Raw genomic sequence first — 23208 nt, forward strand, 5'->3', positions numbered from 1 at the left:
GCAAGATCAAGCACTTGCTTCTAATGCACTGGCTAACCTAAAATAGAACTGTGCCCATATTGAAAAGAAAAGCTAGCAATTTTTTTAGGTAGTGAGCTGTTTCATGAATGTTTATGGGAAAAATAAGGCTAGGTAGAAACCGATCATAAACCATTATAAATCACAATACAGAAATTATTACACAAAACACTGCCTAGACTTAAAACAATTATCACTAAACTCTTTGTCCAATCTGAAATGTGGGACTGGAAAGGCCTTCTTATACCAGACATGTTTTTAAAGGAATTTGAAGTAAAAACTCACACAACCCATTTCCAGAACAGTATTTGAGAAGCTAAAACAAGAAACACAAAATGCCTGAGCTGAGCCTTACAACAACCTCAGAGAATAAATTTAGATTGATGACCTACAGAAAAAGCCCAGTCACCTCCAATCATACTTTTTTGTGGGTACTGTAGAGATGAAATTGTTGCATTTGATGGATTTCTCTACAGATGACATTTCATAATACTTACAGCAGGAGGCTAGAATCAATATTTAGCATTGTAAGAATATCACAATGCATATCACAATTCTTTATTAGATCACCAGTTCTGAAAATTATGGGTAGGGCAAAAAACTTGGTACCAACCTCTTGAACCAGACAGTTAAGCCTTAAGTAGTTACAAGCAGCAATATGCCAGCAAACTAAAACAGAAGAAATACTATAATGAGAATGCCAAACAGGATATCATTATTGCAAGTGAAAGAGAAGGTTAGATTTAAAACTTGCTAAGGTAATACCTATATCATTTGGACCAAGATCATGCATCATATCCACTTTATAAATTGTAACAATGAAAGTCTGCATCCCAATAAACAAAACATAACTTGGAGGAAACTCTTAGCATTCACTATTGATACTGTAAGAGGCAGGATATTGGGCCAGGGGGACTACTGGACAATATTAGAGCTCAATCCTGCAAGGTGCTGAGCGCTCTGGGCGTGATCCAGCAAAGTGCTTAAAGCATACTGTATGTTAAGCCTCAAGCACATGAATAGTCCCATTGACATTAATGAGACCACTTGGTTTTATCTAATACATAACCTTTGCCTGCATTAATGCTTAATTTGATATTGGAAAATGAGGAAGGTCATTCAAATGATTGTATCTTGATGGCTTGTTATTGGAGCTATGTAGAAAAAGGAAAGTTTAAAAAATGATTGATTTCTAGGGATTTAAATAAAATAAATTGGCTTAACATAGCATGACAAACTTAATTATAAGGAACATTTTCCTTGTACAGTAATTCACCCTCTGCAGGGCATTATATACCGGTAATTAATCTGCAGAGCATAAAAACAAATTTAGGTATAAAAAACCCCTAGTGCTTTCCCCCAGGTTAGTAGGGGGAATATCTAGTTTGTTTTAATAAAATAACCAGATTCAGTGCACTGAAGAAATGAGATTTTTTGCAAGTTATGTCATACATTTTCGTTATGATTATTTGTGACGATGTGCTCAGCCCTGTGCAAGGCACAGATATTGAGACCAGTCTCTACCCAAGAGAGTTTACAGTGTAGATTAGGTTTGTTCAGACAATGCAGACCAAAGCAACAGCAGCAAGGAACAGAGACTTATTTCTATTTTATTGAGCTACTGTTGGAATTTTGCAAAACTAACATGCTTCCTAGGGGAACTTATTTTTCTATAGTTGTAGTAGTTTCCTGACTTTCTGTTTTTTCTCCCTTTGCTAAATTCGTAACTCTGACCCACAGCTCACCCATTGTTCATTAGTGTGCCACTAACTGAATCCACTAACTACATGCAGGTGAAGTTGAATGAAGTTTTAGCCCTGTCTGAATTCATGAGCTTGAGAGAACTGAGATAAGTTTTCTTTGAATGGTAATACCCAGGTGGACTAATTAGACATTTCAAAGTAGAAAGGAATGCAAATGCAAATACTATTCTGAGATTAGTATCACAGAGAGTAAAGTCACTTCTGTAAAATCCTGGGGGAGCTGGACTTCACTAAACTGACAAATGCCACCAACCAATAAGAAAATGAACTATACCTCTACCCCGATATAACGCAACCTGATATAACACGAATTCGGATATAACGCGGTAAAGCAGTGCTCCGGCGGGGGGGGGGGGGAGGAGGGGGCAGGGCTGCGCACTCCGGCGGATCAAAGCAAGTTCGATATAATGCGGTTTCACCTATAACGCAGTAAGATTTTTTTTTTGGCTCCCGAGGACAGTGTTTTATCGGGGTAGAGGTGTATTTGAGGATGCACTCTTCATAAACAAAATTAAGATGAGAGGCAACAGATTGAAACTACTTTCACATGACACTGGAATGAAAAAGGCAAGTTGGGGGAGGTAATATCTTTTATTGGACTAACTTCTGTTGGTGAGAGAGACAAGCTTTCCAGCTGCATACTGGAATGAAACTTTGTGACCTGTCTATAATGACTTTGCCAAATAAGACAGGTAGTGTGCAAACAGTAAAGGATACAGGGCTTTTTTCTTAGCAACCTTTGTGTGTTGTTGCATATTTCTCTGCAAAGCATATTTTAATTAATTTTACAAGAGTAAAGTACAAAGATTGTTTTGGAACCCCCAATCCATTTTCAACTCTCAATAAAGGGTGTTTTGTCTTGAATGTGTGATCTCGAGGGGCAGAGTAACTGTTTGTTGCTATTTGAAATTGAGAAATTGTTCACTAGTAAAAGGGGAAGCATAATAGAGAAAAGAAATAACGGGTGTACAATGAAGTCGCCCTGCTCTAACTTATGCTACCTTCTCGTCTAAGAGCTAGAAATAATTGACTTTAATAAGAGTTGCACCTGCTTATGCCTGAACCCAACACTGTTCCTACAGAATGCAAAACTGATATATGATGGCAGCTCCCTCCTCCTGCTCCCACCGAGTGTTTAAGTCCCTTCTGGTCCTCCCCTCCTATATCATGCTCCTGCTGCCCCATCACCTCCTAGCCAGTTATCAGTTTTCCCCTTTGTGGTTTTCCTGAAGTGCCTAAAATTGTGGACTAATAAGCAGAGGAGCTCGAACAGACATGGAAATGGCTATTTTCTGGATTATGCAGCATCAAGAGCTGTGCAGCACCTTGGCAAAACGATATTATGTTACCATTTGTACAGCCACAAAACTGCATTGCGCATTGGACCCTGATCATAGTTAGCCTGAACAAAGTACTAAAGAAGGATGCACTAAGATGAAAATGCTAGCATTACACAGGATAATAAAATATCTGTATGTCAGAGATACTCGACCTCAGACATTATCTTTGCTTATTTCAGGACTGTTTCTGAATCGCAGTCCTGCAAGAAGAAAATCATTTTGGTTTAAGTTGAACATTTGTCTCTAGCATTAAGACAACAGCTATGCCAGTGCTATCAGAAGATTCAGGTAATTGGTCTGCATGCTTTCAATTTAAGAATGGCTGAAATCCTAGAATGTTCTCACACAAAAGACTATCTGTAATTTAATTTGTTAAATTAAGAGTTGAGATTGTACAAATTCATTTCCCATCAATGCAAGTACTAAAAATCAAGGATATCCCAGTATGAGTGGGACTGGATAAAGAGACGGATTTCAGGAGGAACATAGTTTGGTGACACACCTGGAGTTCAGTAATGTAATCTGGTGGCCAGGCTCCTACTGGACAAACATAGGCCTGTCAGCATGTAGCACTGTTCTCTATGCATGCACAATAAAGATCATTTTCCTACAGTTCTGATAGTTTTTATGTCACTTCTTGCTAACCAGATAAATAGCACCTGTTAGGACAATATTAGCAGCGTCAGCTAATAGGAGCTGACAGATCATGGCATATCCATCCATCAGCTCAGTTGGTGCAGACTTCTAAAAGCATTATTTCATTAGCTAGCATAATGGGTTTCAGGAAGGCAACATGCAAACGTCCGGTATGGTATTTCTTTCCCCTTCCTGTGTCTCAGCTTACCTTTCTTCTATGGTACAGACCAGAGTTTAGTCTTCAGAAATCTGTCTACATATATTGTACAGAGTTAAATCAGATAGAAGGAGAGTGACAATCTCTAAAGGAAAATGTTTACTAAATCTCTGAATATATGAATGCATAAGAGTTTACTTATTACCCTTGAAACAACTGTGAATGTCAACTCCTTTAAAGATAAACACTCGCAGGGTTTTCCCCCTAAGTTTAATACTTGATACGATCACAAATTGAAAAGCACATATCTATGTACACTTCTCTAGGAGGATTTACCTTTCTGTCTGTGGAGTGGTGTCCAAACCCCTTGTAGGACACACAAGCTCCTCCTCAAAGTCTGGGAAACAAGTGATAGCTCCACAGTCTCTTTCAAACTCCCTTTGAATCTCTGCAACAACGTCTGCAATTTGCACAGCCTGCAGAAATTCGAATGTTCTCCTCCAGTGAGGTAAAGAAGCCTGCAGTCTGAATCTAAAACTGGCAAAAATCCCTGGACTTTAGTCCTTACAGCAAACCAGCCTTGCGTTTGCACTGTTTCACCACTGAGTTTTCCATGGCTCCCTTCCTCCTCTTTATAAACTCCTCCCCCTCCCAATTAGTTCCACTCTCAGAGAGTGACTCTGGGCGTGTCCTGCCAGCCTGCTTGCCTACACTGGGATTAACATTCAAACAGCTAATGGGTACACCTAGTGCCCACCACAACCAATTTCTTGATGATTCTGGCCCACGGGGTAGGTCTATACTGCAAGTGGAAGCATGCCTCCCAGCCTAGGTTGGCAGACCTATGCTAGCTTTACTTGAGCTAGTGTGCTAAAACTGGCAGTATGGTTGTTGCAGCATTGGTGGCAGCTCAGGCTAGTCACCTGAGCTCAAACCTAGAGGGCTGCGTGGGCTTGGACTCAGGTTGCTAGCTCAAGCTGCCACCCCGCTGCAACATCCACAATGCTATTTTTAGCATGCTGTCAAGCAGAGTTAGCACAAGTCTGCCTGGGCAGGGAGGCATGCTGCCAGCTGCAGTGTAGTCATTCCCACAGAGTCCCCCCCTTGCTCGATTCTTTAGTGGTTATTAATTATTATTGATTTCCCATTAATTACTAATTTAAAGAGTTGGGGATTATAGGTTTCCAGTCCCAGAATCAGGCACAACAGAAGCAAAGTTATCAAGTTTGGGTTTCCCAACCAGACACTGATGTGCACAACAATGACACTCACTCTGAGGGCAAAGCAAAACTTTACTCATTGGGCTAATAAAACTACACCTCTACCCCGGTATAACGCATTATATCGGGGTAGAGGTGTACTTGAAACAACTGCTCCAAACCACATACAAAGATAGCAGGAATATACAGTTAAGCTGATATTTTGTACCATTTCTTACATATACTCACACCCCTAGGAATCTGGTGGTAAGAGACAAGCGGTCCTCTCCTCTGTCCCTGGCATGCCAAATAAGTTCGATGGTCCAGATCTCTTTGCCATGGTGGTCTGGCCTATTATAGGGCCTGATATTTGCCATGAATATTCATACAAATGCTCATCTTCCTTTGCCCATATTGAACTTCCTCACCCTAATAATGTTGGGGTATCCTTATCCTATATTGGTTAGTATATTAATGATTTTAACTTATCATGTACGTCAATTTGTTGCCAAGGCAAGTTCATGGTTAAGCATCTGCCAGCATTTTTATCCTAAAATATCCAAGCCTAGCATCAGTTCAGTGTTCCTGGTATCGTTTTGTACAAACTGCCCCCTCCAGCACAATGTTCCCACTTCCCCAAAACTCAGGGTCACTGTTGGGCCACTTACTTTTGCTAAGGATCATAGGCCTCAAAGCGTTATGCTAATTGCTTAAGCGAATGCCTTAAAGGATATAGGCCTGTAGGTTCCTTGCGTTACTGCTAACTTGAATCCTAAGCTAGCTCTATGGGTGACACCTCCACACAAAAAATGCCACCCACCTGCCTCAACAGAGTGGGACCTTGATGGGGCCATCGGTGAAAGGGGACAGGCCCACCAGCGAGGAAGGGGGGCTGTGGCACTTCTTTTGGCTCCATTCCAGGCGGGAGCTTTTTGCTTTCCTCGCAGCACCTTCAAGCCACAGTGGTTAAGTAGGAATGTGCTCAATACCTAACTGAGGTATTTGGGTTGAGTTGTTTATTTGTTGCAACTTGCAGCCAGTTTCCAGTGCGGTTAAGAGAATAAAATGAATGGTTCCCAGAGGTAAAAGACCTGGTGATGGGCCTTGGGCTCATGGGATGGGGTGAGACCTTGTGCCCTTTGCAAGCTGAGGTCCCCACTCTTCTGCACCCTCTGTCTCCTTCATGGGGTAGGGGGTGGGTCTAGGACTCAGAGACCGCTGAGTCCTGCCAGATAGGCAGAGGAAACCCGTAACTTGGGGTAGGTTTATATGGTAACAAGTCCTGTAACCCCTACACTGGAACAAATTAAATGCCTGGTACAGGACAGCATGGGTAATGGGTGGTTAGTGTCCCCCTCCCCTGTGTTAAAGTTTAATAAAAGTTGTGACTTTCCTCTTAATTCCATGTATGTGTCTGTCTTTTTGCAGCTGTGTCCACATCAACAAAATATGGATCCTTCATACTATTTCTTTCCTTATTTACACCTCTCAATGCTGCAATGCAAGCAAGTGGGTTACTCTAGCTTAAGTCCAAGATATAATGTAGATGAGTGATTGGGCATTTCAAAGAGATCCCAATGTTATAGGAACCCAGGGAAACATCAGACACAGGGAGCAAAATTTCACTAATTGTGATTTTTTACAATATTAGAATAAGTGGATTCTGCCTTTGATGGTTTTGGCACATGTAGAAAATTCATGTGAGATCTGCTGTTTAAGAAGGGAGTTGAAAATCAAGAGCAATGATTGGAAATAAGCTTCAACTCTCAGTATAACCTTAATTATCAGGAGCACAATTTTATTGTACTGGTCAAATAAAATTATAAACAATGCAATAACAGAACGCAGATAAGAGATGTTAGTTATCCACAAAGCTTTTGTTCTCTACATTTTGCAATTAATTTAGGACTGCATGAGACTTTGGCCCTGTTGACATCTCAACTAAGACCTGATTCAAATCACAAAGAAGAAATGGGATTCCTTAGAGATGTCTTCAGTGAAAAAAGTCTAAGTTATCTAATGAAGGTAAATGTTTATTTAACAAAATTTCCTTTTCTTTGTGTTCTGTATTTTTCAGTATTCTTAATTTCTTTGCCACATTGTGTTACTAAGGCTTACTTGTTTTTACGTAGAAGAGAAAACTGAACAGAGAAAATACATATATTAAAGTTACTTTAAAACAACAAACATGAACAGTATCCTATGAAAATTACTTTTTTGCTTGCTCTGAAATGAAATTTCTGCCTAGTTTTGAGTGAATGTCATTTTGAAGCTGGAGAAAGCCGCCATCACTAAGAATCAGAAGCGGGGATTCTCTTGTTACATAATTGATATTTTCATTGTTAAAATAATAATTTTCTCTATTTGGAGTTTTTTTTACTGTCAATTAACTAACTGATAAATGCAAGTATCAGTGCCCAGTAATGAAAACATTTTAGAGTGCAATAATCAGAATTTTCCTTTAAACCACGGAACCTCAATCATAGGCGTCAACTTCTCCTGGCGCCGGTGGGTGCTCGACCACCCCCAGCCCGACTCCACCCCTGCCCTGCCTCCATTCCAACCCCTTCCCCAAAGTTCCTGCCCTAACTCTGCCCCCTCCCTGCCCCATTGGACTCCTTCCCCAAATCCCCGCCCCGGCCCCACCTTTTCCCTGCCTCCTTCCCTGAGCGTGCCATGTTCCCGCTCCTCCCTCCTCCCTCCCACAGCTTGTTAGGCCGCGAAACAGCTGTTTCATGGCAGCAAGCGCTGGGAGGAGAAGCAGGGACACAGTGCGCTCAGGGGTGGAGGCGGAGGTGAACTGGGGTGGGGAGCTTGGCTACTGGTGGGTGCAGAGCACCCACCAATTTTTCCCCATGGGTGCTCCAGCCCTGGAGCACTTACGGAGTCAGTGCCTATGATATCAATTTCACGAGATATTCTCCCATCTACAGAACCAACAGCAGCAAAAATATGAGCAGGACTATTCTGCTCTTGACATGGATCATTCATTAACACAGAGGTCCCCACACTGTGGGGTGTGCCCCTCTTAGGGGGCATGGAAAAACATTGAGAGGGCATGGGCCAGCCCCCATGGGGGACGGGGAGGGAATGCCACCACAGTTATGGCTCTGGCTCCTGGCCTCGTCCCCAGCCTTGGCCCCTGGCATGTCTCCGTTCTCAGCCCCAGCCCCGCTCCCTACTGTGGCCCAAGCCTTTGCCTCCTTACCCCTGTCCATGGCCCCCTCCTTGGGAGCCGCAGCCCCGGCTCCTGGGGAGGTGGTGGACAGGGCAAATGGGGGCATGACCACTGCATTAACACTTATAATATTTGACAAAAGAATGTGCCCTTTTGATATAAAAATATGCCTCATGGACTAATAAAAAGTGTCCAGAAGACTAATTTGGGGAGTACCACTATAGAATTAGTAATGACAGTTAACACACTAGTAATATTAGAATGTTCATTTAAATCCTTTTCTTTGCTGATTTGTCATCATCACTGATGAGTATATCCACCAAAGTAGTGATTTGATCCTGTATAAGTCTGATCAGTGAGGTCTGAATATGGGTGGAGTACTAACACACAGCTGTTAGATGATTATTTAACGCAAAAGATCAAAGACATTAATCAAGTCTTCTTTTTCTTCCTCCAAGCTACATTGCGGGGAAGATTCTTTCAGAGGCATAAAGGATTTAGGAGCACAAGTTGGGCTTTGTGCTCCTAAAAGCCTCTGGCACCTTTGAAAATCTCCCATGCATTAGTTGCCTTGATGATATTTCCTTTGGAGATAGAGCCTTCTGGTTTCAGCAATAGGACTTTCAGCTAATGACCTCCAATACATTGCAGTATGAAAAAATCAGGAATTCTTGACCTTTGTAGTCACTTACCTGAAAACACCTGTGTTTCAGATTCATGAAAAGCTCCGCCATTATGAAAGACAGAGTCCAACCCCTGTTTTACATAGTGCAGCAGCTTTAGCCGAGGATGTAAGTATGTTTGTCCAGTAAATTCTTTTTGATGTCATAGATTTGTAAGTTACATACTAAAGAACTGAATGTCTCCAACTGAAGTTACTCTTGCGTGGACTAAACTAAAACACAGCTCACATATTTAAAAAAAAAGCTAGAACCCACTCCATCAGATGCATGGAGTGGAAAATACAGGAGCAGGTATAAATACATGAAAGGATGGGAGTTGCCTTACCAACTGTGAGGTTAGGGTATAAACGCTGAAGAGAACGGAGAAACATCATAGCCTACATCTTTCTGGCTTAGGAGAATGTGATAGAACCCATCTGTTCCCATTTATAATTGATCAGGAAGGTCACTCTTCAGTGATACATGAAGTTGGTCTCTAGGACAGGAGTTCTGAACCCCTCCCTCCAACAGGCAATAAAAACTCCACAGCCCACCTGTGCCACAACAACTGTTTTTCTGCATATAAAAGCCAGGGCCGGCATTAGGAGGTAGCAAGCAGGGCAGCTGTTCAAGGCCCCAAACCACAGGGGTCACCGTGAAGCTAAGTTGCTCAGGCTTTGGCTTCAGCCCTAGCCCTGGGTGGTGGGGTTCAGGGCCCTGGGCTGCAGTCCCGTGCGATGGGGCTTTGGCTTTCTGCCCTGGGCCCCTGCGAGTCTAATGCTGGCCATGCTTGGTGGCCCCACTGAAACCTGCTCATGGCCCCCCCCAGCGGGCCCCAGGCTCCTGGTTGAGAACCACTGCTCTAGGGGATGTCATCATGTACTGGAAAGCCTGGAAGTATTTGGAATATTTGAAATTGTTTATCAGATCCCCATGACAATGTACTAGTCAAGGCTAGTTAATCAACTTAGAGTTTAGTGTTGGTGTATTTGTTTAGGGTTTACATCGAAAGGCCTCAATTTCTGACCGCGTTCAGGAACTACTATAATATACACATAATAAAGCAGGTTAGAGACATACATCTCCTTCAGGATACATGCATATTTTATTGAGATTGCCTTTAAATGCATATTTCAGTTACTGTTGCTTCTTTGAAATATGACACAGAAATTAACAAACATTGACCAGAAAATCCAGTTGCAAATATATTGCCTTATGTTCTTTTGTTAATACTTTTTAAGGTAATTGAAGAGTTGCAGACTACACCAGTGAATAATGAAGAAAAAGAGCTGCTTCAGCTATTGTCAACACCACATCTTAGGGTAAAACACATACTCCTAAGCAATGCAAGTCTCAGCATGATTCCCTGACAGAAAACATTGTTAAGAGCAAGTTACAACTAAGATTACCTAAGAGGAGGGGGAGACCCCAAATATGCTTCCTAAGGATTGCAGGACAGGGGTTCTATTCCTACACATTTTAAGAGGTGTGCGGAATCTGTCTCCTCCTGCAGATCAAGTTGACCAGGGGTTTGTGGCATGTGGGGCTCTGTGGCAGGGCACCGGCATGGCGCCACCTGATGGTCGTCCTGGGAATTAGCTCTTCCAGCCCAGAGCACCCTCTGCAGGCCAGTGTCCCGCCTGCCACTGGCCCTGTGTCCCTCCCAGACCCCTGTGCCCTTTTACACTGGGGTTCTGCCCACAGCAGTAACCCACAATCTGGGTCACCCCAACCCTCTATCCCCACCTTGCCTCAGTGGCTACTGCCAGTCATCATCTAGCCCCCACTTATTGGGGCAGACGGCAATCTGTAAACCACTCATCATCGGCAAGGGGGTTAGAACCTGCTGCCTATCTCTGGGCTGCCTCTCTGCAGCCCCAGTACCTATTTTGGCCTTTTAGCAAGGCCTGCAGTTTTACCAGGCTGGAGCTCCCCAGCTCCCTCTGCCCTTCCCCAGCACTGCTCCACCTCAGGTACCAGGCTGGAGCACCTCAGCTCCCAGGCAGCCAGGTCCTTCTCTCTTTTATAGAGCCAGCTGCGGCCTGATTGGGGCGTGGCCCCAGCTGTGGCTGTTTCCCCAGTCAGCCTAGCCTTTTCTCTCAGCCCCTGCCCTCTCCAAGGGCTGGCTTTTAACCCCTTCTTAGCTGGAGCAGGGTGAACGCCCCGCTACAGGCTCCTAATGCAGAAAGGGTCATTATCCTTTCCTCCTACATATTTTCTAAGGTGGGAGAAGAGAGCATTGTCCCCATCTTACTGCCCCCACCAGCCCTCTGCTCACTATAATCCATCCCCACCACCACACTGCAGACCTCTTAAATATGAAGCCTGTTTGGCCTCGCTTTGTTAATCCATGGAATTAATTATGGCTCATGACTGTTCTGAAGAACTTATTTTAACTCATCTGTTTCAGTCAGTGCAGAATCCCTGGAGCTGCGGGAGAGGATCAATTAGATCACCAGAGCCCATGTGCAATTTGGGAGAGCCAGTTTAAAATCTTATTGAAACATCCAATAGCTCTGTTACTTTAAATCTTAGTTACTTTAAAAATTGGACTGTGAGCAACAAAACTTTGGTTCTATGCATTAGCTCTTGAGTAGATAAGCCCAGTAAACTATGCTATTTCTCTTCTACCATTTGTTTTGTTTTTGACAGAGTTGCAAAAATAAGTTAGAAAAATCTGTGGAGCCTCATGGTCATGTCTCTATTTGGGTTGCTGTTATTCAAGAATCCCTTCTCCAATTTACTTCAATTTGTTGAAAAGTTATGTTACAGGCCCAGCTGTAACCTATTAATTTGGGGGGCGGGGGCTGATAGATTTTATTTGGCTGCTCGATAATCATAGGACAGCAGTAATTAAATATTATAAATATAGATTTTGCACTTACAAAGCACCTTCCTTCCCTTTCAAGATTGCAAAATATTTGACAAATGTTAACTCAATTGGACTTCTTTGGGAGCTAGTTGAGACATTTTGGCCATGAATCAAAATGTAGCAAACTATATTTAAACCTTTTAACTAAACAACTAGGTTAAAAACATGTTATAGAACAAAGTGAACCCAAAAATCAAACTAAAGCTCTTGTTCCAGACAATTTTGTTGTTTCATATGCTATTGAAAGTTAAATTAAAAAAAAAAAGAAGAAAATGTAGCCATAGAACGTGATATAATATACCAGTAGACTCTCCATGAGGTTTTATGGTTGGTTGTCATCTAAGCTTCCAAATATCCATTATGTGAAATATTTATTGATGTAAGACAAACACTGTAATGCAGTCTTTCCAATTTCTTTTCTCTAATGCTAAATGCCTCTGTGGCTAGATCATTCCAGGGAAGAGCAAATGACTGGTGCAGATGAAAAGTGTAAAGGATTTGCCTGCAAAAAAGGCAAAGCATTATTCTACACAAAAATCTGCACAAGCAAGATCATTTTAAAGGGTGACTTGAAGAAGCAGTTAAGTGCTTTCTTTATCATTCCTCACTTTCAGTTAGTGCATGATCCTGTTCCTACTGATGTCCATAATAAAACTCCCATTGACGTCAGAGGTGTAGGATCAGGCCCCTAAAGATGAAGGAAAGAGGAAATATTCAGGATTCTTTCTTTGAGTATGCAGGTGTCTTTTTAACACAAATTGGATCTTTAGCTTCCTTTTTCACTAACGCAGGCAGAGCAGAAACTCATTACATTAGCTGTGAACCTTTGCACTGTTTTAGACAAGAAATAGTTTATGCTTGCCAAGAAAACAGTATATGGATTTTCACCAGAGTAGATAGGCTCTTTTTGCAGTGGCTCTTATGTCTGGAATAAGAGAAATGGCATCCTTCTCAATTTTGCCTGAACTATTTTAATCTTTTATTTTTTTCTCATTGTACAGGCAATGCTTGTAGTACATGATACTGTTGCCCAGAAGAACTTTGACCCGGTCCTTCCCCCTCTGCCAGACAATATTGATGATGATTTTGATGAAGAATCAGTTAAAATTGTTCGTCTAGTGAAGAATAAAGAGCCTTTGGTATGTATAAGGTACTCCGTCTCTAGTCAAAGAGTGGTCTCACCCTTAGGGTACATCTACACTGCACGCTCCTTTCTGCAGCGTGTAGAGTACATAAACTACACACACCCTTAACATGAGTATAAATAGCAGTATAGACAGTGAGGCACTGCTTAAGCTAGTAGGGTAAAGACGCTCCTGAACCCTGTGGGTATGTACCTGGGTACAGCCCTACAGGGCTTTCTATTCTTTCTGTCTCCCCATCTACACTGCTATTTTTAGCATTGTAGTGACCCACTGCTGAAGTCTTTCCCCAGCACAGGGAAAGACTTCTGCAACAGGGAGCTGCTGGGGCCTTTTCCTGCCACAGGGAAAGACTCTGCTCAAGCAGCGCCCTGTTGCAGGAGCCTTTCCTTGGGGTAGGAGAAGGCTCTGGTAGCTTCCTACTGCTGTCCAGTGTCTTTCTGCAGCAGGAGTTTTCCCCTGAGGTGAGAAAACAGGAGTGAATTTCATTCTAAGCAAATAAAGGCTGTACCATACATGTTTACATGGCTTATGCAGCTATTGAATTTGGGCATCTCCTAAGGTGTGCATGAAGCAATGCTCATATGAAACTGTCTCATTCAGTGTACTTTGGCAACTGAAAACATACACAGCATAACACACTAAGCTCTTTCTTCATTTCTATAAAGTTCATTCAGTAAGTCCTTGTATCCTGGAGCTTACACTGTGTAGTACAGGGTCTGACTAAATATTTCAAATTTAAATTTTTTCTTTAAAAAAAACAAACCAGGAAATTCCATTTTTTTTTTAAAAAGCTATATTAAAAAGTCCAAAAGCCAAAGTTAAGGTTATGCATTCAACCTCAATTCTTCCCCTTGTGCTTCTGCATTACAAAACAGTCATCAATTATATACTATTTCCCAAATACAATATAAATACAATTTTCTACTGTCGTGGGGGACACACCTTGTAAAGTGCGCATTGATTGAGACAGGGCCCTATCTTAAATTTAAGAAAGAAAATTTATTGTACAGTTTTTAAAGATTTCCAAATTACCTTGGCTTTTTTAGGGATAAGCAAATCCCATAAAATAAGTAAATATCCTCCATAATCTGTACAAACCTGCAGTAAAATACTCAGAATAACATTGTCTCTTCTGTATGTTGTTTTATTTAATTTTTTTAAACAGTGACTTTTTTACTGTAAGATAAGTAAGACTCCTAGAATCATAGGAGCGGAAGGGACCTTGAGAGGTCATCTAGTCCAGTCCCCAGTACTCAAGGCAGGACTAAGTATTATCTAGACCATTTCTGACAGGTGTTGTCTAACCTGCTCTTAAAAATCTCCCATGATGGAGGTTCCACAATCTCCCTAGGCAATTTATTCCAGTGCTTAACCACCCTGACAGTTAGGAAGTTTTTCCTAATGTCCAACCTAAACCGCCCTTGCTGCAATTTAAAGACCATTGCTTCTTGTCCTATCCTCAGATTAAGGAGAACAATTTTTCTCCCTCCTCCTTTTAACAACCTTTTATGTACATGAGAATTGTTGTCCCACCTTCGTTTTATCTCGTCCAGATTAAACAAGCCCAATTTTTTCAATCTTTCCTCATAGGTCATGTTTTCTAGACCTTTAACCATTTGTATTGCTCTTCTCTGGACTCTTCCAATTCAGCCACATCTTTCCTGAAATGTGGTGCCCAGAACTGGACACAATACTCCAGTTGAGGCCTAATCAGCACAGAGTAGAGTGGTAGAAGGGATTGCAGATGTACTCACCCATCTGATTATCACATAAAAGCAGTGTCCAAACACAAGTTGGGTTGATGGCAAAATTAGTTACAGAGGAAGACAAAATGTACTTATTGTCTTCCCCTTAGGAAAAGAACAAATTCAAATTTTCAAAATTTAATCAGATTTTTCATTATTTCGCCATTAAATGTACTCTAAATAAGTGCTTTATCTTGGTTTTTTATTTATGTTTCAGGGTGCCACCATCAGAAGGGATGAGCATACAGGAGCTGTGATTGTAGCGAGAATCATGAGAGGCGGTGCAGCTGACCGCAGTGGTAGGTTTCTGAATAAAAGCAGTTTCAAAATACAATTTATAAACTACATTTTAAAACTTGTAAAAAGTTCTAATAATTTCTAATGAAATCCTATGGTTACTCACCAGCAAAGCTAGTTCTTTGAATACTGATGTTTACACTACAGATATCCAAATAAATGCTTATACAGCACGTCTCCAGTCTCCACAGGGTTAATTCCTAATATATTTGACCTTGCACTTCTTAGAGACAGCTCTATTAGAATTTATTAAATGAGCTGAATTGGGCTTGCATAGTGATTTTATACATAGCAAATAAAGTATTGAAGTGTCATTAATTTTTGTTATAATTTGTCCTTTTTAATCCAATAGTAATACAATCCCAATGCTAATGTATTACTATGATGAAGAAATATTAGTAAATTATAGCTTTCTTCTAGTCTCTTATTAGCATTTTTCATATTAAAATAATCTGATAAGACGTTTATTGTGAAGGGGCTAAAACAGTGCCATTAGCATTTCCGCTTCACATCAATAATGCACCTTTTAAATCCGATTCTCTGGTAATATGGTTAATAGGATAAAAACTGCCAATAGAATGAGGAAGACTAGTCTCAAATTTTGACTTAAACAAAACTGCAAGGTGGCTTTTTTGTTTTGTTTTTACTTTTAACCCAGCACCTTGGCGTGCTTTCAGCTCTGAATACTGTTGATGTAACACACCAAGGCTACTGTGCTGACCCTTTTCAAAGGTCTTCTAAATATTCTTTTGTAGAAATATTAGTCTGAAATAAGAGTGTCTACCCAGTTATCCTATTGTTAGTAGGAAGTCTTCCTGTAAAAGGTAGACGTCAGCGAATAAATAAGGTCATTTGTATTTTACATAAATCAGTAAGACATAGTAAATGTTTTGTGTGTGGACCCATAGTGATTGTGAGCCATATCATTCTGTCTAGTTCTATGCAGAACTTCCCACTGATGTAATTGGGAATTCCACTTTAAAACAGATGGAGAGAGATGTTCCTCTGGTATGATTGTGAGCTGCTGGCTGGCCATTTTATTGTGAAGTTCTAATATGGTCAGTAACTAGTGCTGACATTACTAGGAGTACAAAACTGGACTGCATGAGCAAAGCTAAACCCTTTATGGTTTGCTCTAGGTTATAGTTTCAAAATTTAGGCCATCAGACTTTCTGAGGCCATGCTGTGTAGAGCTGTCTGTAAATAGCTCACAGCAGCAGAGGCCTTTCAGCATGAAGAATTAGCAGCTTATCTTCTAATTCTATAAGAGTTGTCCATCTTTGCAAGTACATTCCGGTATAATGTCCGAAGTGCAGACAGGGGATTCAGATACAGTGTACAAAAACAGCGCCGTAAAAATGGTCCCTCACTGCAGGTCCAGTACACAGACAGTGTGGTTAGACACTAAACTTCCCCCTGATCATTACGATGGGACACATGGTTTGCAAAGTGTCCTCTCTCTCCCTATTGCCATTTTAGGTGATTATGGGTCATAGCTGAAGAGTGCCAGGTAGTGTGAGGGCAGGAGATTGTAAGGTGCAATGTTGGCAGAGGAGTACAGGACTAGTATGGAAAGTCATTAGGTACATACGGTTAACATGGGTGTGGGTAAATAGGTGAGCAGCAGCTTAGCAGGCTTAGTATTAGTTCTAATATAGTTATCTTGTTTTTAGGTCTTGTCCATGTTGGAGATGAGCTAAAAGAAGTCAATGGGATTGCTGTGCTTCACAAACGACCAGAAGAAATTAGTCAGATTTTGGTCTGCTCTTATTTTTACTTTGAGATCTATTATTACCAAGTAGGCTTGTTATAGCAGTAGATAGGTGACCCTTGTCCCTCAGTTAATTATATTACACAGTTATAACTGAGGACAGAATTGGGCTGTCTTTACAATGTCCTTATGAATTTATTCCAACTGTTTATAATCGAATAAATAACTTTCAGCTTTAAAGTTAAGAAAGTTGCATGAAACTTTGAGTTTGATTCTGAACATGACGAATATGATACACATAGGTTATCTATGGCTCTGACCAAGAGCTTCCCTTTCATGATTGGTTCATGACATGAGAATTGCAGATTAAAAAAAATATATCATTAAAATATATACAGTGTATTCATAATGTGGTGTGCTAGGGAGCTGAAGGAAGCCTCATCTCAGAGGCATGGGTCTCCCATAGGCTTCTTGCACAGCTGCAAACCTCTCTCCTCACCCCCTTAAAGCCCCACTCAGACCCTCCTGTTCTCAAGCCCTGCTTATGTCTACCCCTTCACATACCTGCTCATACCAACAGGGCCACAGCCCCAAAAGAACCTTCTCTCCCACTGCTCCCCTCCCCTCTTGTGCCTTGGCTCACCATGGTCTCTGAGGAATGAAGCTGATGGGTCAGGGAGGCAGATGGAACTGCTTTGTTCAGTCAATCAGCTAATTTTGTTTTAGATCAAAACTGTTATGCTGACTAAAGGGAATAGCTGTGTTTAACTTTAAAGTTTCAAAAGTGGCCTATATGTGAGATGAAGTTAGAATGTGTGTGAAGTGTAGAGTTTCTGGGGACTGTAGTTATTTAACTAGACGGACCTGAAAAAATATGTAGAAAACATGACAAAACCTTTTTAAATGCTCCTTTCTAAATTTTATCTGCAAAAATTAGTCAATATTGTACTTAAAAAAAACACAGTTCTATTATTCTGTGAGTTGTGTCTAAATTGGAAACTAAGTGTAATCATTAAACGTGAAGAGAGATTTTTAGTGCAAGCCTCAATATAGGCTTAGCTTGAGAGTCACTATACATGTCTCCATAATAAAGAGGATACTGCACAGGGTAATACATACAAGGTATAAAAAGGAACAGAATATACACTTGACATCTTTGGGGCATCATGGTAACCACCTTAAAGCTAAAAAAGTATCTTTTCAAAGTTGAAAGCCTTGGTTTGGCATGTGAAGGCTGAGATGATCAGACAATTCACTAGTACCAGAAACTGAATTGGAGTGTGCTGCAGCGTTTCTTTGTACTATTTCAATGGAAAGAAATGTATTTTTCTCTTTTTCTCAGGCTCAATCTCAGGGATCAATAACATTAAAAATAATTCCAGCCATCAAAGAAGAAGATCGTCTGAAGGACAGCAAGGTATGCAACCCATCTGAAATATCTCTCCTTTTAAAAAAAAAAATAAATCTAGTGCATAGTTCTGCAGTTCTTGTGCATGGAAGACTCTTGCTGATTTCAATGGGGAAAAGTCACATTTTCCACAGTAGTGAGCAAATCAAACTTGTATGCAAGTGTAGCTTGATACTCTTCCACTTCAGTATGAAACCACGTATAATCCGTATAATATTTAGGGATGTGGAAATGCCATTCTCAAAGTGCTTTAAAATTCTACATGGGACAAGCAGCAAAGAGTATGTTATTTTTTCTTGAAGGTATTTATGAGGGCACTCTTCTGCTATAATCCAAAAGAGGACAAAGCCATTCCCTGTCAGGAGGCAGGGTTGCCATTTAAGAGGAGACACATCTTAGAAGTTGTGAGCCAGGATGATCCAACATGGTGGCAGGCAAAGCGTGTTGGTGATACCAACCTCAGGGCAGGATTGATCCCTTCAAAACAGTTCCAAGAAAGGTTTGTCAGTGCAAGTTATAGGATGATACATTCATTAATCATAACCATAATGTTATATTATTTTTGTGGTGCTTTCGCGCTTTGTTTGGGGACATTACTTCTTATTTTATGACAGGAAGTATAGGAAATGCCACACTGGATCAGACCAGGAGGCTATCTACTCCGGCATCCTGTCTCTGACAGTGGCCAATACCAAAAGCTCCAGAGAAAGGTACTAAAATCCTCAAAATGGACAAATTATGCAAATAGCCTTCCTAGCTCAGGTGGTAAATTGTTAGTTTATGTCCTGAAGCATGAAGGCTGACACAGTTTCTCCTTTTTTTTTTTAACCTAGTGTAAGTGTGTCTCCCTTGAACTTTTGTAAGTTCTTGACCTTATGGATACCATGTGGTAATGAGTTCCACAGGTGCTTTATACATTGCATAATAAATATTCTCATTGTTAAATTTGTTTCAGTATTGGAAATACTTTACACTGGAAGATATTTTGTGATTACAAAGTAATTTTCTCTCTCTGTGCTTCACTTTTCTCCTCTACAAAATGGAGATAATACTTCCTATATCTTCTCCACAGTGAGGGTTTTGAGGCTGAATTAATTTTGTTAATGTGAAATGCTTGTGTAGAAGGGGCTATATGAATGGAAAATGTTACACAATGCAGCTGCCAAAGTGGAGAAACAAGGTACCCTTCCTTTTTATTATGCAAGAAGACTGTATAGTTTAGGTTGATTTTACCACTTAGCATTTTGGCCATTTCCAAAACAGACTTGAGATGAAATCTGGAAGAAAGGTTGCCACAATTTCCTAATTAAAAATTATGTAAATTGGTTAAGCCATATATAAAATGATTGAGCTGCAGCAAGTAGATTTAGCAGATTGTAGTTCATAATCCAAATCTGCAATATGTAATACAGATATGGAAATGAGAGTTTCAGACCACAGCATATAAAATTTAAGCACATGAAAAATATTTTTGGCATGATGATAAATTCAGAAGCTGCCAAGAGGCATAATAGATGGAGAAAGCAAAACGTTGTCTGGAATTGTCAAGGATATGGAGAGAAGATCCTGAACAACTATTTTTTCAAGAATAAGGGAAAACAAGTAATAGAATATAACATGGAAACTGCTGATAACTAATAGTGTTGGGACAGCTTGAAGGTAGAGCGCAAGATAAACTGTTTTCTATCCAAACTCTAGAGCAAGTGTTTTTTTAGTCTGGCATCTGGCACTGCCTACTGTCAGAAGGCTGCCTACTGGGCTAGAGGGACAATTGTTCTGACCCTCTATGGCCAGCCTTAGCTTAGTCCTGAGACGCTATCTCAAGTAAGGACCTGATCCTACTTGCTCCTGAGCACCACAAGCTCTCATTAAATTGTGACCTCTTAAGAGCAGAGTAAGAGTGTGTGTGATTTCTACAGAACGTTAAAATCACACTTCTGAAAGAAGATGTTCTGTTACAGGTAGACAGCAGACCAACAAGAACAGAAAAGGGTCTTTTCCCCTTTATACCCAGATACTCATTGTTACCCATTCAAGTGGCATCTCTTGCCTCTACTTAGAAGACCAAGTTTTTTTCCAGGCAACTTCTGATTGGGTTTGAGCTGAGCAGGGAAGCCATGCAGAAAAGCGACCTCTGTCACTTGGAGATCAGTCTTTGAGGCAGCTTCAGGAACTACCCTCACCATTAGGGATTCATTACAGACATCTCCACCTAAAGAGCTGCTACCGCCACTGGGATTTGGGGCACAGCAATGCTAATGCTGCTTGGAGCCAAAGATGGGGGAAAATACCTCCATGGGATACCAATTCAGGTGGAGAGGACTTGAAAGAGGCCACCCTGAACAACTGCTAAGGTCCAGATGAACAGAAACTACTGTGAAGAATCACCACAGCTGGTGAGACTGGAACAAAGAGAAACTACTCCAAGCACTTCAGTTTTTCCTGGAGGAGGATGGGGTTCCCCATTTTCTCCTCAGGAGAGAGTTCGGCTACTGGAAAGCGAAACCAGAACTGCCTGTCCAAGTTACCACTTCTGTGGGAATGAATTACTGCAGCAGCAGAGTGTAGTAATTAAGGCTTCCTTTTGTTTTAATGTTCAGAGTTATTATAAAGTTTCCATGACAAACAAGGCTGCATTATGCAAAAATGAGAGCGTCTAAAAGGGGCTGTTGCCTGTAAATGCTATTGATGAACATTGCAGAAAATGCCAAGTATCAGAGGGGTAGCTGTGTTAGTCTGTATCCACAAAAACAACGAGGAGTCCGGTGGCACCTTAAAGACTAACAGATTTATTTGGGCATAAGCTTTTGTGGGTAAAAAAAAAAAACCCACTTCTTCAGATGTATGGAGTGAAAATTACAGATATAGGCATAAATATCTACATTGGCACACGAAGAATATATATGTTCGTGTATATATTTATGCCTGTATCTGAAATTTTCACTCCATGCATCTGAAGAAGTGCGTTTTTTCACCCACAAAAGCTTATGCCCAAATAAATTTGTTAGTCTTTAAGGTGCCACCGGACTCCTCGTTGTATTTACAGCAAATGGAGATGTCTTTGAACAGCATGAGATTTTGAAGTGAAGCAGGTGGAAGGATCTTGCAATGATTTCAACATCTATGTCACATATTTTGTACTAGTATTGAGTTTTTACTCATGCTGATCTCTTAAAACAATATGAGAAAAGCATCAGATATTACCTTAGACTAAAATATTAAGTGTGAGTGTCAGGCCAGATCTGAGCTCCTTAAATGCAAGGAGGTTGTTGATGTAGGTTGTAAATTTTCAAACACACTGGCAGCAAAACAAATTGGTGCTGTTATTTAGAAGTGTATACTGCTGCTACTTGCCAAGCATCTGAACTCTATAAAGCACTGGCATTTTAATTAAAAAATTAGTCTGTAATAACCTCCACTCCCACACATATCTGAACCTTAATCCCAACGCATCTTTCTACATCTGGTCAGGTTGACCCAGAGGCTGGCGAGAACTGTGCTTAATAGGCACCTTACTGTAGCATTCACCACTCTCTAATGTGCTGCTGTCCAAAGCATAATAGGCAGGGCGGTCATGGGTCTGACCCATCTTTGTGGCTATGGAACACATCAAGCAAATTAGGAGGGCACAGCCTAGTGCTTGAGAGAATAAGTAGTGAATCCTGTCCCACTGCTGTGAGGCTACAGGGGAAGAGGGGAAAGATGCTACCTACACGCCCTCCACTGGCACTCATTGGTAGTTCCAGTGTTTGCACTGGAGTACGTACAAGGGGAAGGTTAATACCATGGTCGCCATTAAAGTGAATTTCTGGGGTAGTGTTGTTCGTATGTACTTGTAACTCAGTTTGGCTGCCACGGTTTCCAAAGAGCTGGGTTCAGCTGTTTACCAAAGTTCATCTTTTTAATTAAAATGTTTTGGCTGTACTTCAGGCTGTAATCTCATTAGTGAGCACTCCCTGGGGGCGTGAACATAAAACCACGGCCACAGAGCCAATTTTCAAAGCAGCTCACTCACAGCCAGCATATTTTTGTCAGGAGCTGTCCTAACCTGGCTGTATTGTACATAGACATCAGTTAAGTGTAGCTGGTATTCCTCTAATGTGTTCTAGACTATTGGGAATTCTGCAAATATTGATCTCGGGAAAGCTATCATTCCCCTTCCTGGGGATAAAAATGAAGATTCTGGCACTCCTCTTTCTCCGATCTGGGGCTGCTCTGGACTTGTGTAAGGGATTAAACTCCCCCCTCCCCCACTCACGAATATACATAATGTAAATCCCTGGGCATCTTGTTTTAGCCCCCATGATGGAGTGGTGTACTGGTATGTAGTATAAATAACTGTCTTTAAGGAAGGTTCTCCAGTGATCAGTGCAAAGTGCAGTTGTCTGAAGAAAAAAGTTAATCGCTTTTGTTAAAAGTAGTTTTCAAGCAGGTAGCTAAATTTTGAGTATAAAAAAGTTTAGAAGCTGGTCTAATAATTTGAGCACTCAGATATTCTAGAGTCGTTCATGGCTGTCTCGCTTCATCTCCATACAAGATGCTTTTCCAGCTAGCTCAGTTGGTTTGTTAGATTTTTATGGAATAAGCATGAAGCTCCAAGATCATCCGGCAGGCCCTGAATAATTTCTGAATATCATATCTTCAAATTATGTATTTTGGACTAGAGATTGATCTCACACCTTTGACTACCCATTGAATTCAGTAGGTGGGAGAATCTGATGGTAGAATTTGGCTCATTTTTCATAAGTGAGAATGAAATTAGGACTTAGTTTTTTGTTTTACCTTTGGTACAGAGATGGGAAAAAAACAGTGGGAATAGAAACAAATGTACTTTGGAAACAATCACGCTTTTCATACTTGCATCTGTATTTCTGTGATAGTCTTTCCCTGGTATAGTCTTTCCCTGGTATATTAATCTTTTGGCATCTTTTTTCCACCTGTTACCCAGCAATGACAATTTGAAGTCATTAAATTTAATATTTAAAACATGCATCTAAGCCAGAATCAGATAAATTTGCCTTTTGCAAAGTGTTGCAAGAAAAAGCTTTAATTCTTCATCCGCCATACCATCATATGT

General features: G+C 40.9%; 1 protein-coding gene across 1 annotated transcript in view; it reads left to right on the plus strand.

The window, feature by feature from the left end:
- The first annotated feature begins 3384 nt into the window (after nt 1-3384).
- MPP3 (MAGUK p55 scaffold protein 3) overlaps nt 3385-23208 on the plus strand; it is a 37030-nt gene continuing 17206 nt past the window's right edge. Inside the window, exons 1-9 of the mRNA XM_065422673.1 lie at nt 3385-3409; nt 7020-7138; nt 9005-9082; nt 10195-10275; nt 12827-12964; nt 14933-15014; nt 16686-16771; nt 18066-18140; nt 18434-18630. Coding sequence (XP_065278745.1) covers nt 3385-3409; nt 7020-7138; nt 9005-9082; nt 10195-10275; nt 12827-12964; nt 14933-15014; nt 16686-16771; nt 18066-18140; nt 18434-18630 — 881 coding nt within the window. The remainder of the gene's footprint in view (nt 3410-7019; nt 7139-9004; nt 9083-10194; nt 10276-12826; nt 12965-14932; nt 15015-16685; nt 16772-18065; nt 18141-18433; nt 18631-23208) is intronic.

The sequence above is a fragment of the Emys orbicularis genome, chromosome 25 (assembly GCF_028017835.1).
Source record: "Emys orbicularis isolate rEmyOrb1 chromosome 25, rEmyOrb1.hap1, whole genome shotgun sequence".
NCBI lineage: Eukaryota > Metazoa > Chordata > Testudines > Emydidae > Emys > Emys orbicularis.